The sequence below is a fragment of the Hylobates moloch genome, unplaced genomic scaffold (genome assembly GCF_009828535.3).
Source record: "Hylobates moloch isolate HMO894 unplaced genomic scaffold, HMol_V3 SCAFFOLD_8, whole genome shotgun sequence".
Taxonomy (NCBI): Eukaryota; Metazoa; Chordata; class Mammalia; order Primates; family Hylobatidae; genus Hylobates; species Hylobates moloch.
Window position 1 is genome coordinate 62,248,229 of NW_026652283.1, and position 16,238 is coordinate 62,264,466.

Below are 16,238 nucleotides of genomic sequence, written 5' to 3' on the forward strand. Positions count from 1 at the left end.
CGCCGGGCGTGGTGGCGGGCGCCTGTAGTCCCAGCTACTCGGAGAGGCTGAGGCAGGAGAATGGCGTGAACCCGGGAGGCGGAGCTTGCAGTGAGCCGAGATTGCGCCACTGCACTCCAGCCTGGGTGACAGAGCGAGATTCCGTCTCAAAAAAAAAAAAAAAAAGAGAAAAAAAAAGAGAACTTCAGTGGTTATGCGGGGATTTTCACAGAACAAGCTTTGGTATCTAGTTAGTCTAGCATTCATTAGCTAATGGTGTCCTTTGGTATTTATTAAAATCACCACAGCATGGGGGGACTTTATGTTTAGGTTTTGTCTAAGAGTTAGCTTATCTGCTTCTTGTACTAACAGGGCCGTTGCTACCAGGGCCATTGGACATGGGGGCCAGCCTTTGGAAACCCTGTCTAGTTGTTTTCAGAGATAGGCCACTGGCCTTGGCCAGGGCCTTACAGTCTGGGTTAAAACTCCAACTGCCATTTTTTCTCTTTTTGACACATAGAGTGTAAAGAGTTTTGTCAGGTCAGGTAGTCTCAGGGTGGGGGCCGACATGAGTTTTTCTTTTTAACTCATGAAATCTCGTTGTGTTGGTTGTAATAGATGTAGTTTATCTACTTGACATTTTTATTGACTGTCATCTACTAAAATACTGACTTAAATCCTATAACTATTTGATTTCAAGCTTTAAATTGATCTGGTATTCCTTGCGGGGCTCCAATTGCATCTAAATAGATGTGGGAGTTGAAAGACCTAAAAGGGGCTTCTCTCACTTTACGATGTCTTATTTTTCCTCCCTCTGGTTGATGAAATGCCAGGGTGAAAGGGATAGCCAAATGGACTAAAGCACAAGTGCCACTCTAGTTATGCGGCAGAGTGCCCAGTAAAGGTCCACCCCGATACCACCACACATCCGCTCAGGGATGAACAAGGGCTGACTGATTGAAAATTCTTAAGCTCACTGCATCCCTTCAGGTCTCTAAGGAATGCTAAGTCTCCTCCCTGCCGTGAGAGACACGAAGTGAACTTAGTGTTGGGAGACGGAGGCTGGATGGCCCTCGGGGGCTGACCCACAGGGATAGCAGAGAGAGCTTGGCATGACTTATTACTCCAGGCTGTAGAATCCTGGAAAAGAGCTACCAGGCAGCCCACGCCTGGTCAACTGGAGGACCACCTAAGTGGAAGGGGGACAATCAGGGCCTCTGGCCTGCCATGTGCACAAGCATAACAATTGCTTTTCTTTAACGTGCAGATGGAATATTTGATCCATTTCAAGCAGGCATTTGCATCTTGGTATGCTGTCTTAATTGCCAAAGTTTGCTTTAAGTCTTTAACTTCTATGATCCTCTAGTAAAATGAATGTTTCTTTTAGCATCTATTTTTATTAGTTTTTAGACCAAAGAAAGTTAAACACTATTTTATATTTAATAATGCTTCTTGTATGATTTTTATACCAGGTAAGTTAAATTTTACTTTTATATTAGTGTGTTATTAATGTTAAACTTAATTTTAATAAAACCTTGTAGACATATTTACCTAATTTTTTATGTTTGACCATAAGGTAAGATTTTATAGACTCTTTTTAACTTTTTATAATTTTTGTTAAGGAGCAGGTTGATGCTTTAAGAAAAACCCGTTGCATTTTTACTTTAATGTCTAGGTCACAGAAAAATTGGATGATACCTTTTTAACTTTAGCTAATATGTTTACACACAGAATTTTCTTTACAATTAACGTTTTAAAACTTGCTTTAACTTTTAAAACAATAGTTTTTTAACCTTTTAATGTAGGTAAAAATCCATATTTTTAGCCCTTTTATAATCTTTTTACTAAAGGTATATTTTACTTTTCTTATACACTTTGCACATAAACTTTTTATAAATAGTACTCAGGAGGCCTTATTACTTTTAAATTATACAACATTTTTTGCATAAATTTTTTTATAACATTTTTTCTTTCACGACTTTCACAGACAATTTTTCAACATGTCTCAACTTTCTGACTTATTACAAACATTTTTTCTTTAAACAACCAGTTAATTTATTTCAGGACAAGAATTTACCATATAACACTCTTTATATAAATTCTGCCTCCCCCCCCTTTATTTTTTTTTTGTTTTTGAAGATAACTATTCCTTTTTTTTTTTTTTTTTTTAAAGCAAACTTTCTTTATGTCTTTGGACTAGACTGTCTAAGGCTACAAGATTAGAAGTTACCATAATACATGTTACACTGATAACTTTTAGCAAACTTCACTTTGTTGAAAACCTTGTAAGTTTGTGATTTCAATTATCTTTTACTATTAATAAGACCTTGTTTAGTCTAAATTAACTTAGAATTGGTATAGTATCTTTTTCTCTCTGCTGGTCTTTCCTTGCCTCTGCCAGCCGCTTATGCTGCTGTTCTCTTAACTACTGTGGGGGGAAGGGGGTCTAAAACCAGCTGTAACTCTCTATGTACGGAAACTGGTCTGGGTGCCTTGGCTTACAGGTTACCTTGTGTCATACTTTTGAAACAAGAGACCTGTCTAGGCTTCCTTCTGATGGCCAACCCACCTCTAATGCTGGCCAGTCTGTTTCACACAAAGTTCTAAGTTTTCCTGGAGTCATAGTGACTCCATGGTCTCCATTAAATCTTTTTTTGAAATTCTTTAACATAGTTCCCAGTGGGGTGGGCTTACTTTTCACCTGACCTATGTTTTTGTTTTTTTTTTTTGAGACAAAATACCACGCTCACACTACACACACTCACCACAAGACAAAGAACGGGTAAAGAGGGCACACACACACTTTTACTGTTTATACCAAACCAAAATCACAAAATTCAAAATCCAAGTACCAAAAAATTCAAGCCAAGACAAAACTAAAACCAAAGTATCCAGCAATTCAAGTTAAGTCAAAACCAGAACAAAAGTGCCAATGCAGGCACACCATGGGTGATCAGGCCACGCTTCCACTCAGATGGAGTGGGGCAAGTTCCAAAGACTAGTCTTACCAAGTTAAGCCAAGTCAAAACCAGAACAAAAGTGCCAATGCAGGCAAACCGTGGGTGATCAGGCCATGCTTCCACTCAGATGGAGTGGGGCAAGTTCTAAAGACTAGTCTTACGAAATGTCAGATGTCCGGACTCCAAGTGCCAGTTCCTTCTTGGTGTTCAGCCACTGTGTTAATCCTCCGCGGTGGCCTGCTACGCACTGCTCTGGCGAGGCGTTCCACCGGGGCAATTTCCTACCCAGGATCGGCCTTCGGATGGCATCACTCAGGCTGGCCAGAGTCCCCTGCAGGGTTGCTCCACACAGCAGGCCTAAGCTGCCTAAGGGGCTGCCTCGGCTGTCTGTCAGTTACCTCGTTTCCCAATCAGGGAACCAAGAAATGTAGCAGGACCAGCCGCAGACAAAACCTCTCAGGTGTCGAGTTGTAGAAGGAACGGCTTTATTCAGCTGGGAGCATTGGCAAGCTACTGCCTTAAAATCCGAGCTCCCTGAGTGCACAATTTCTGTCCCTTTTAAGGGCTCACAACATTAAAGATTTCACATGAAAGGGTCGTGATTGATTGAGCAATCTAGGGGATAAGTGACAGGGGTTTCATGCACTGGTAGTCAGAGTGAAACAGAACAGAGCAGGGAGTTCCACATGTTCTTTTATACAATGCCTGAAATCTATGGGTAACATCAGGTTCTAAGTCAGGAGTTGATTTTTAACTACTGGGTTTAGGCCAGGCAGGCCCAGGCCTGGTTTCGGGCCTGGCACCGGGCTGCCTGTCTTTGGTTTTACTTCCTTGTCGTTTTTTCTTTTTTTCTTAAAACAGGTACTAAATATGAAACAATATGAGAAGGTCTCTCTCTTCCCTCAGAGCCACTGCAACCAGCTGAGTGATTTTTCTTAGGTTACTCACCTAGCAAGGCATACCTTGAAGAAATTGTGGGTTTGGTTATAGACTACCACAGTAAAACAAGTCACATGGACTTTTTGGGTGTCCAGTGCATATAAAAGTTATGTTTACATGGTTGCTATTAAGTGTTCAATAGCATTATGTCTAAAAAAATGCATAGTTTTATTTAAAATACTTTATTGCTAAAAAAATGCTAATGATCGTCTGAGCTTCTAGTGAGTCATATCTTTTTTTTTTTTTTCAATTTGAGACAGAGTTTCGCTCTTGTTGCCCGGGCTGGAGTGAAATGGTGTGATCTCAGCTCACGGAAACCTCTGCCTCCCGGGTTCAAGCAATTCTCCTGCCTCAGCCTCCTGAGTAGCTGGGATTACAGGCATGCACCACCACGCCTGGCTAATTTTGTATTTTTAGTAGACTGGGTTTCTCCAGGTTGGTCAGTCTGGTCTGCAACTCTGGACCTTAGGTGATCCGCCCGCCTCAGCCTCCCAAAGTGCTGGGATTATAGGCCTGAGCCACAGCGCCCAACCAAGTCATATCTTTTTGTTGGTGGAGAATCTTGCCTTGATGTTGGTGGCTGCTGCCTAATCAAGGTGGTGGTTGCTGAAGACCAGGGTGGCTGTGGCAATTTCTTCAAATAAGACAATGAAGTTTGCCACATCAATTGACTCTTCCTTTCACGAATGAGTTATCTGTACCACGTGCTGCTGTCTGATATCATTTTACCCACAGTAGAACTTCCTCCAAATTTGGAGTCAGTCCTCTCAAACCTTGTCACTGCTTTATTAACTGAGTTTGTGTAAAATTCTAAATTCTTGTCATTTCAACAACATACACAGCATCTTCACAAGGAGTAGGTTCCATCCCAAGATGGAACCACTTTCTTTGCTCATCCATAAGAAGAAACTCCTCATCTGTTCAAGTTTGATCATGAGATTGCAGCAATTCAGTCCCACCTTCAGGCTCCACTTCTAACTCTGCCTCTCTTGCTATTTTCACCACATCTGCATTTACTTCCTCTATTGAAGTCTTGAATCCCCTAGGGCTCCATGAGGGTTGGAATAAAACTTCTTCCAAACTCCTATTTGCTGTTGATGTTCTGACATCCTACCATGAACCACAAATGTTATTAATGGCATCTAGAATGGTAAATCCTTTCATATGGCTTTCAATTTCTTTGCCCAGATTCATCAGAGGACTCACTGTTTATGAAAGTTGTAGCCTTACAAAATGTATTAATATACATGTATTTTTTTCTGAGACAGAGTCTCACTCTGTCAACCAGGCTGGAGTGCAGTGGCGCAATCTCAGCTCACTGCAACCTCCACCTCCCGGGTTCAAGCAATTCTCCTTCCACAGCCTCCTGAGTAGCTAGGATTACAAGCACGTGCCACCATGCCTGGCTTTTTTTGTGTGTGCTTTTAGAAGAGACGGGGTTTCACCATGTTGGCCAGGCTGGTCTCGAACTCCTGACCTCGTGATCTGCCCACCTTGGCCTCCCAAAGTGCTGGGATTACAGGCGTGATCTACCATGTCTGGCCTAATATTTCTTAAATAAGACTTGAAAGTCAAAATTACTCTTTGATCCATAGGTTGTAGAATGGATGTCATGTTATCAGGCATGAAAACCTCAATCTTCTTGTACATCTCCATCACAGCTCTTGAGTGACTAGGTGCATTGTCACTGAGCTTATCATATTTTGAAAGCTTTCGGTTTTTTCCACCCCTGAGCAATAGGTCTCAACAGTGGGCTTAAAATATTAGATGTGCTATGCTGTAGAGATATGCTGTCATCCACGCTTTGCTGTTCTATTTCTAGAGCACAGGCAGAGTAGATTTAGCTTAATTGTTAAGGGCCCTAGGATTTTCGAAATGGTAAATGAGTATTGGCTTCAGCTTAAAGTCACCAACTGCATAAACCCCTCACAAGTCAGTCTTGTTTGAAGCTTTGAAGCCAGGCATTGACTTCTCTCTAGCCTATGAAAGGCCTAGATGGCATCTGCTTCCAATAGAAGGCTATTTTGTCTACATTAAATGCTTGCTATTTAGCATAGCCCCTTCATCAATTATCTCAGCTACATCTTCTAGACAACTTGCTGTAGTTCCAACATCAACTCTTGCTGCTTCACCTTGCACTTTAATGTTATGGAGATGGGTGTTTTCCTTAAATCTCATGAACCAACCTCTGCTAGCTTCAGACTTTTCTTCCACAGCTTCTTCACCTCTCTGACTTCACGGATTGGAGTTAGGGCCTTGCTCTGGATAAGGTTTTGGCTTAAGAGAATGTTGGGCCTCTTTCAATCCTTTATCCAGACCACTAAAACTATATCAGCAATAGGGCTCTTTTGTTTTCTTATCATTGTGTAGTCACTGGAGTAGCACTTTTAATATCCTTCACAATTTATCTTTTACATTCACAACTTGTCTAATGGGCCCAAGAAGCCTATCTTTCTGGCCTGTCTCAGATTTTGCCATGCCTTCCTCATTAAGCTTTATCATTTTCAGCTTTTGATTTAAAATGAGACGTGCAACTCTTCCTTTTATTTGAACACTTAGAGGCCACTGTAGGGCTATTAATTGGCCTAATTTCAATATTGTGTCTCAGGGAATAGAGGCCTAACGAGAGGGAGAGAGGGAACAGCCTGTTTGTGGAGCAATCAGAACATGTACATTTATGTTCACCATCTTATGGGTGTGGTTCATGAGGTTCCAAAACAATTACACTAGTAACATTCAAGATCCCGGATCACCATAACATGATAATTTAAGCCTGAAATAATTTTGAGAGTTATCAAATGTGACACAGACAGGAAATGAGCACACATTGTTAGAAAAATAGCACTAATTAACTTGCTCAACATGGGGTTGCCACAAACCTTTGATTGTTTTTGAAGAAAAAAATCTTGCAATATCTGCAAAGTGCAGTAAAATGAGGTATGCCTGTAACTTCAAGTACAGTGCTTTCACAACAGTGTAGCTTAGTAAAGAGCTTACACTTCAGAATTAGACTGTCTGGACCAAAAAACCCTGCCTCCTCTGCTTACTGTGTATCATTGGGCAGGTTACCATACCTCATTCTCTGCATGTGTAAATAATATTACCTACCTTATAAAGGTGGGGGGTGGAGGGGGCAAGTGGGTGATATTTATGTGTAATTTCCAGTTTTTCCCTGTAAGGTTCTAAGCTGGAGATACAATTCTGATAACTGAGTCATGTAACAGGGAACTTTCTAACACCCATTTATATTCCCAGGTTATAGAAAGCTAAGGCCCAATCAGTCTCCTCAATGGGTATCACAATCAGCTTCTGTGAAGAGTGTGGTTTTTACCCCAAGTACAACCTTCTTTGCAGCTTCTCATACTAGAGAGGGTGTCTCCTCCCTGGAACCAATAAACCTTATTCACATTGGTAATTAAAAAAAAAAATAGCCACTGAATCCTTTAGCCAAGCAAAATTTTAAAGTGGAATTGCTTCTGTTTAATAGTGTGTACTTCCAATCTGAAAACCACTGCCCTAAGTAAACCAGATTATATCAGTTCCACAGAACTGTCTGAAATTAACTATTTCGCCTCTTGACAAATCTAACCCTGGAGGGACAGAATGCATCTGTCCCTCTCCACCATCCTTGAACTTCAGACTTATTCACCTGGAACCACAGGCTCTGCTTATTGAAATTCTCTTCCTCTGTTCTCCACTGGACATTAGTGCCTTTTCCAGCTCAGATAAGGAAACTATTGCTTTTTTTTGCTCATATACCAGGAAGACCCAAATTTACATGTAATTGTACTTATTAAATATTAGTTAGTATGTGAAGAAATGGTGAGAAGGCCAGATCAGGACTGACTAAAAACCTCTGGAAGATTTTAATCATATTTAAAAGGTTAAGCAGTACAGGCAAATAGACTAGGGGTGAAAGCTTAGACTGAAAAATGGGGTTTGAGGCATCCATGAAATAAGGGCTAGGTATCTATCAGTGACGAAAACCTGAAAGGCCTCAAAGCCACCACATGTATCTCCACCCACACCCCAGACTGTGTTAAGAAACTGTCCTCTATATTCCCAGCACCTGACACATACAGAGTTAATACTTGACTCCTTGCCGATTACACCAGATTCACCTCTTGCTTAAACTCTACCTCAGGTAAGTTTTCCTTTTCCTGTAGCACATTAGTCCTTTCTGTCGAGGGAAGTTTCTAAAAAAATCATTACAATATGAAGTAAATTTGTGGCTCTTAACCAAACTCTATTTAACCACTTCTAAGGTAATATAAGTTGACTGATGACTATTAGCTAGTAGGTAGTTGTCATTACTTGAATGATTTCTACAATTTTCACTGTAAAAACTGCGGTCAAATTAGGGGTATGAAGAAGGTGGAAAACCGAGGGAAGGTATCTGTGAAAGTTCAAGGGAATTCTCTATTCAGATTTCTTTAAGACAAAACTGAAAACTATAGATGATGCGTATGTAATAGAATCTAGGCAGCAAAGAAATGGTGTAGTCCTTCATCAAAAGATTGTATGGCAAACAAGCATACATCTAATACAAGCAATCAAAGTATCTAGACTTCGTGACTTTCCACTTTAACTGACCAACCACCAATCCTAGTTCTTCTACTTCTAAAGCACGTACAAAATAATTAGGTCTGTCAAACTATGATATAGTTTTATATTTATCCATAAGGTGGAAAAAAGTTGCAGGGGAACGTGAAGTCAGTACTGAAAATGGTAAGCATCTATGAAATATGCTGCTATGGCAACATGAAAAATCACTGGTTACTTGTTAGAAAAGATACTTAAATAGCTTCTGACTCATTCTACCCTCTGTATCTTGCCTCTGGCCAAGAGTTTGTTGGAATTTTATAAACTATACCCTCCTCTCATTCCCCAACCCTCCTCCCCCAATCACTCTTCTATCGAAAGCACTATTTGTTACTAACTAGGAGCAATGACCTGGACTCCCCTTACCTTCTACCAGGGCAGCTCAAGGGACAATGTTCAGAAGCTTATGTGACCAAGTATCTACAGTCAACTATTAACTGCAACACCTTTTGGGTTATTCTGTCACATGTCAGAGAAGCCAGGGACAAAACCGCATGGCCAAACTGCAGAGACACTTATATACATTATCTTACTTTCATTCGATACGCTTTTGGTGCCATTTTTCCATTGTAGGTACTAGCAAAGGACCCAAGGTATTAGTGATATTTTAACAGCTAATACAACCAAATAGCACATGCCTGCTGGTTTGCAAGTGGGGGTAATGCAAGCTGTATAGCTGGTCACCATTAGGTCTTAAAATTTAGGAGGATTAAACTTAAAAACTAGAATATGAAAAATACTGACAATGGCAGTGACTTAGTAAGGCAAGTATTTGATTCCCATTCTTATCCATCATACCGCTTCCCCCAATCCCCTGCAATAAACCACAGCTTTTAATTTGGAGCATATTTTGAGAAAAACCCTAGACTGAAAACTTGGATCAAGGCAGGGCCTATTAATACGTATCAGACCTGGTGTGGTGGCTCACGCCTGTAATCCCAGAACTTTGGGAGGCTGAGGCAGGTGGATTGCTTGAGCTCAGGAGTTCAAGACCAGCCTGGGCAACATGGAGAAACCCTGTCTCTACCCAAAACAAAACCATCAAAACTTGAGTATCTTGTGTTTAAGAATCGCAGTATCCATGAGTTAAGAACGCACATGTGTCATTAGTGACTAAATGACTAGTTTTCTCAAAGCTGGGTCTGGAAGCCGTATGTTCTGAACATGGGATTAATTACAGTCCCTCAGTATTTCATTTCATAAATTGAGTAAATGATAGAACAAATGCCCTATAGCCTTTTAGGGCAGGTGATGATGTTTATGAACATGCTAACAAAGCTATGAAAAATACAAATGTAAATAATACTGAGATCTATTTTTGGTCCTTCAGCTTCTGACCAAAAGATGGTGAAACTCTTTTCTGCATCTGGCACTATGCATCAAGAGAACTTTTCTCCTTGACATCTCCTGCTTCGGCCTCCCAAGTAGCTGGGACTACAGGCATGCACCACCATGCACAGCTAATTTTCATATTTCTAGTAGAGACACGGCTTCACCATGTTAAACAGGCCAGGCTGGTCTCGAACTCCTGACCTCAGGTCATCTGCCCACCTCAGCCTCCCAAAGTGCTGGGGTTACAGGCATGAGCTACCATGCCCGGCTGACAGATTTGTTTTCAATATGAGTTTGGCTACTTCAGAACAGGGGCCATGACTATCTGCCATGACAATAGTTACTTTAGTTGAATAATCTTCAGAGTTCTTCAAAGTGAGAAGTCAAGGTTTTGGATGATAATCCTTTTCTAGAGTATAATGTACTTTTTTTTTTTGAGATGGAGTTTCATTCTTTTGCCCAGGCTGGAGTGAAGTGGCATGATCTCGGCTCATTGCAACCTCTGACCCCCGCCCCGGGTTCAAGCAATTCTCCTGCCTCAGCTTCCCAAGTAACTGGGATTATAGGCACCTGCCACCAAGCCCAGCTAATTTTTGTATTTTTAGTAGAGACGGGGTTTTGCCATGCTGGCCAGGCTGGTCTCAAACTCCCGACCTCAGGTGATCCACCTGCCTCGACCTCCCAAAGTGTTAGGATTACAGGCGTGAGCCATTGCTCCCGGCTGTATAATGTACTTTTTTTTTTGTATTTTTAGTAGAGATGGGGTTTCACCATGTTGCCCAGGCTGGTCTCGTACTCCTGAGCTCAGGCAATTCACCCACCTCGGCCTCCCAAAGTGCTAGGATTACAGGCGTGAGCCACTGTTACTGGCCAGTACTCTTGACCACTATTTTTAATACATGACAAACCCTCTTGCTTCAGATTTTAGGAAATGATTAGAAGCTCCAAGAATCATTATTTAGAGAATACTTTATTAGTTTCTGTAATCAAACCCATGTAGATAAGACCTTACATATTTAATACAGTGCGTTACCCCTGTACAAATGGAAAAAAATTAAGTTTAACGTTTCTAGACCAATATGGCTGTTAATTTCTGTACAATGCCAACTCAACACAGTAAACTGGGATACTTTTTCCAAAGTTGACAGCACAGCTAAAGTTTCCAAAAATTCAAATTATATATATATATGTATATATATATATATTTATATAAAAAGACCAATAGCAGTATGTTATGCATCAATAGCAGCAACAGCTTTTCCAGGTTCTGCAGTCATCTGAATAAAATTATAGAGACATCCAGCACACTCCATTTAAAAAAAAGGGGGGAAAAGGTAAAAAACAAAACCCCAGAAAATTGCAAAGTTCTGTTACTGTTGTGGTACCTGGCACCATTTTTTAAAATTAGCTTCTGAATCATCATCTGGAAAGAAAAAATTCTAGAATAACATTATTAAAAACAGCTCTGATAAAGCACGGTCACTACTACGTATCATAAAGCAGGTACAAGGTATTTTACATTCACAGAGGTATGATACAGTACTGTCCTATATCTATAATACTAGAGGATACAATTAAAAAGGCATTATTTGAGACTTGATTCTACTTTTCCAGCAGAGGGCCCAAAGGATGGCATGACACAGCTCTGTAAAGAAATGCACCTTCTTAGGATTTCCTTTAATTAGTGGCACAGTTCTAGGTACTCACTGTTCTTCATAAACACCAGCTAACAACTGGTAAAAAAAGAAAAAAAAAGAAAGAAAAAACCCCCAAATAATGGGATTCATACAAAGATGACTGAGTGGGGGCAAGGAAGACTCAACCTAACTAGCATTTTACCAAATCTGTCATGTTTGAATGGTGAGAGCTCCATGGAAGAAAGGAAATGCTAAGTAGCGCTTCAAAGCTTCAGACCACAACCAAAACACAGCACCATTTCAAACAGAAGCAGTTGCCAAACACTGCTCACTTTGATATGGTTCAAGGATGCTGACATCAATATTTATCTGCTCATTCATCCAGGAAGAAGGGGAGATCAGTTACTACTGTACTTTGATTGTGTTCAACTCAATTACCATGTTATAAAAATAGCAAGCTGCCATAATAAAAAATAAGGCTCCTCTATCCAGCACCAGTTATCTTCAGTTCTTCACCTTCAAGCCTACAAATGCCATGACCATATCCAAAGAACATAAGGGAGCAAAAAAACCACATCTGATGTATTAGCTGGGACCATCACACTGTTCAGGCTGAACTATTCCTCTGCTGTGTTATTTTCCTTATATTTTTGGTGTTTCATCTAATCATAAGGATTTTTAGGTCTAAATTATATGCACTCAAAAAAATGGGTGCATAAATTTATATATAAATTCTGACTGAAGATGCATGGCCATCAACCGAGCGCATGTTACATAGTAGGTCCAAGCTTGCAAAGCCTCATTTTTACTGGTACAGCAGCTGTGTGTCAGTGTAAATTGCTCCTATGTCCCCTGTACATCTCCAAGCTCTGAACAGGATAATGTCAAAGACCATTTTGCCCCTTTGGCTGCCAGCATTATCTGACTTAATTCTCCATGTTTTCCCTCCCCCCCTCCCAATCCCCTGCAATAAACCATAGCCTTTAAGATTTTGTTTCTTCAGTTTTGATAGCCTGAGGTTTGATTGGTCCAGTTCTAACAGGTTTGGTGGCTATGGAGGGTGCAGGGGGTGGCTTTTCTTCTACTTTTTCCTGACAGACCCCAGGAGAGTCGGTCAGTGTTTCAGGAGGTTTACTTGAATCACTGTCCACTTTCTGGGCTTTGCCTCCTCCTATCTGTTTGCTCTGTTGCTGTTCAGAGAAGAACCGTTGCGTGGACTGAAGAACCTCTGCTCTCTGCTTTGCCTTAAAAAATGAGAAAGAATAACTGAAAATACTGCAGCATTACCAAAGCCTGTCAAATCAATCTTGGTTCAAATTCTTTTACCAATCACAAATCAGTTTTCCCCACACTGGTGTGGCCAAAGCCAAAAGTACCTCATTGATCTTTGAGCCTTTAATGCATAGATTTCTTCCTATTTTTGAAATATTCCATGTGATTTTAAAAAAAAAAAAAAAAAAAAAAGGAAACCACAGGACCACCTCCCACCACCTTTTCAAGGTCTGCCCTCTCATATTAAATTTTATTTAGGGAACCTGCTTGCAAATCTGAAAACATACATGTAACACTTAAAACTTCTAGTTATCAATATGTGGTCTACAATAAAATGAAAAGGAAGCACTTATATTGTGGCATTACCAACACCTAGGACCAAATGTCTTGTGGCTGAGTCCTCTTCCCACAGCTCTCTTCTGCAGGGGAAGAGCATCAGAAATTAGTAACTACGACTTCACTTGATCACTAAGTTCTGATAGCTCCTACCACATTCTGAGCTGGTAAATAATTTCTTAGTTTTGACTATGTGCCCCCAAAAATATACTTACGTCAACTCTGTAAATTTTACCACTGTAACATTCACAATTAAAACTTAAGTTTCCATCCTTCTTGCATATTAAAAAAATGCTTTATGTTCTATAGGTAACCTGTACTATCCAAAGATCTGAAGCAATTTTCAAGAAGCTTGTACCCTCTCCCACCCCATTACAATTATTAAGCTCTAATGTCATTTCCAACATTGGAATATGTGAAAATCAAGAGCCAAGGAGCCAGAAGCAGAACTGGAATCCAAGGCCAAATAACTTCCTAAGATTTTTACTCACACTGGTATTTCTAATTATAACAAACAGATGGAAATCCTAGGCATACAGCCTTAATAAAAGTAGATAATTATTTAATAAAAGTTTTGCTGCTGGGTAGTCTTTAAATTTGATTACTCAGGATCAGAAACACTAGGAATGTCACCCCAGAAAGAAACTTTACTCAATCAATCAAATTTTCTAATAGGATTATCATAAACATGTTTCTAATTCAGAGTAAAGCATTACTATGCACATTTCCCTGTTTGAAAGCAGTAAGCTTTTCTTTGTTCTAGTCTGATCTGATGACATATGTAGTGATAAAACAGGCAAAAATTACTAAGATCCCTGCAAGTCAAGCCTAAAGTAAATATAGAAATAAACGGATTCAACTGGCTGTACTGGCAGACACGTAAGGTTTATGCTACAAAACTGTCCCCACACAGACTCCTAAAGGCACTCTTTCTGCATTAGCAAACCTCATGTTTATCAGTGCCTTTCATCATGAAGGATCCCAAAGTGCTTTTCTGAGTTCTTCATCTAAAACTGCACAATCCACTGTGGAATACAACCACCTCATGTGGTAGGCCAAAAAGGGTATGAAAACAGTTTGAGAAGAAAACTGTACTTTGATGACTCATAATGGAAAAAAATACTAAGATAGGTAACACATCTTACCCATTCCAGAGTTTTCATATAACCATGATTTATATTTTAAGCTGCTGGGAGGAGGAGGAGTCAGGGGAAAGGGGGGAAGAAAATATATATTAAAAAAAAAAAAGAAAGAAAATGGGGAAGTCTATAATAATTCATATTACTTCTTTGCTATTCCAAAAAAAAATTTGCATCTAAACTCAGATCTCCCTCAAATATTTACTTGATAACAATTCATTTGGCCACAGTTTAAGACATTAATTCATTTCCTGACTACAGTTGCAAAAAAAAAAAAAAAAAAAAAAAAGAAACAGAAAAAAAAGATGAAAGGAATGGGAATGGGGGAAAAAAAAGAAAAAAAAGGGGGGAATGAATAAAAGTAGTTAGCTTGGTTAAGTGTGCTAAGACAATGAATGCCTGGATATACAGTTATGGGTCCAGAGGCATTTTAAGACATGGTTCAGAGACAGATTCTTGATCTGTTGGCTGTTAACACTGTACTAACCTTCATGTCTTGTTCAGCCTTCAACGCAGCCTGGGCCTGATTACCTCTGACTCCAGATAGTGATCCACAAGGACCCCTGGCTACATGTGGCAAACGAGCATGGCTCATGAGGCCTGTGGTCAGCGGAGGAGGCATCTGACTGGCCAGTGCCATTGGTGGCCTCTGAACAGGCGCTGGGAAGGTGTTAGTATGTGGGGCTCTTACCAATGGAGGGACCAGGTTAGGCTGAGAGAGAATCTGAGTGAAAAAAACAAAACATACAACATTGAACTGTTAAAAAAAAAAAAAAAAAAAAAAAACCAAAAAAAAAAAAACCTGCCAACCAGACCAGGTTGGCTCATCCCAGAGTAAATCTGTGCCCATCCTACCAGTGAAAGGAAGTGTACAGATTGTGCCATTCCATTAACAAGGACAAGGAATAAACAGGCCATGCTTGGAGAGTTTAACAGAAAAATTAGGCAAAGCATGCTATGGCACTTCAGTTAGTCCTAGCATCTCAGTTGTAAATTCTGAAGGGGGGATAGAAAGACTTTTAATTAGGCTATCTTTTCAAAAGATAGTAGCAGAAAAGGCACACACCTGTAACAAATGTAATCTGAAGATAAATAAAATCAATACTAATTCAACAAATGTGAATTTCTCAGGAACCAGTTCTAGTTTGTGAGAGTTCTTAGTTAGTCCTTTTATACGATCAGCAAGGGGAAGAGAAGCCAATATTTTTTACATATATTAAAACATCTTTTTGGAAATTTTATCTCAATTGCACATAAATATCTTAACAACAACAAAAAACAACTTTAAACCTAGAAAACTTGAAGCACTGGGACCCTTCGCTGAAAAGTCAACTCCTTAAAAAAAGTTAAAAGGAAAAGGACTCATTATCAGAGCTGTGTGGGGAATCTTTTAACTACTTCTCTTGTCTGCTTTAGAACTAAACAATTACCATGTCTGGCTATTAATTGCAGACCATCTTTATAAAATAAATTTATTGTTAAATTCACAAACTATTTTTTATTAAAAACTGTACTTCTTAACTGGTTAACATAAGGCAAGATCATAATTTATCCAGATTAGCAACTATTTTTAAGTAAATAATACTCATTTCTTAATTATGTCTGCCCACCTGGGGCGCAAACTGTGTAGGAAATGGTTGTGTCATTCTCACAGTGGCAGGGGCTGACTGGAACTGCTTCTGGTAGACAATGCTGTTCATTTTGCTGGACTGGCTGTTCGGACTTGTAGAAGTAGCCCTTGGAAAGAAGCCATTACTAGTCAGTATAGTAATACCAAGTAAATAATGCTGTTAGATTTTTGCAAACACCGTTCTTGGTATTTTCATCATACTTGGTAGTTGGTAAAAATTTACTATGATGATTACCAAAACATTCTGGTAGAAGAGAGACATTGGAGGAGCAGAGGTAAGAAAGGATACCAGTTACCAGTTAGACTGGCTGGTTCAAGATCAGCTTGGACAATATTTTTTTAAAAATTAGCCAGGTGTGTTGGCATGTGTATGTAGTCCCAGCTACTCAGGAGGCTGAGGCAGGAGGATTGC

The 16,238-nt window shown here is 39.8% G+C and overlaps 1 protein-coding gene across 12 annotated transcripts in view; it reads right to left on the reverse strand.

Annotated features, from left to right (window-relative positions):
* Positions 1-10,762: 10,762 nt before the first annotated feature.
* The window catches only part of PRRC2C (proline rich coiled-coil 2C), a 109,592-nt gene continuing 104,116 nt past the window's right edge, over positions 10,763-16,238 (reverse strand). For 6 of the 12 annotated variants that reach the window (XM_032160998.2, XM_032160994.2, XM_032160997.2 and 3 more), the window contains 3 exons: positions 15,807-15,933; positions 14,684-14,920; positions 10,779-12,693 (listed from right to left, as the gene is read on the reverse strand). In XM_032160998.2, coding sequence (XP_032016889.1) covers positions 12,433-12,693; positions 14,684-14,920; positions 15,807-15,933 — 625 coding nt within the window. In that variant the 3' untranslated portion in view covers positions 10,779-12,432. Of the gene's footprint in view, positions 12,694-13,087; positions 13,141-14,683; positions 14,921-15,806; positions 15,934-16,238 lie in introns of all 12 variants that reach the window. The other 6 variants (XM_032161002.2, XM_032161001.2, XM_032161000.2 and 3 more) reach the window with 5 other exon arrangements.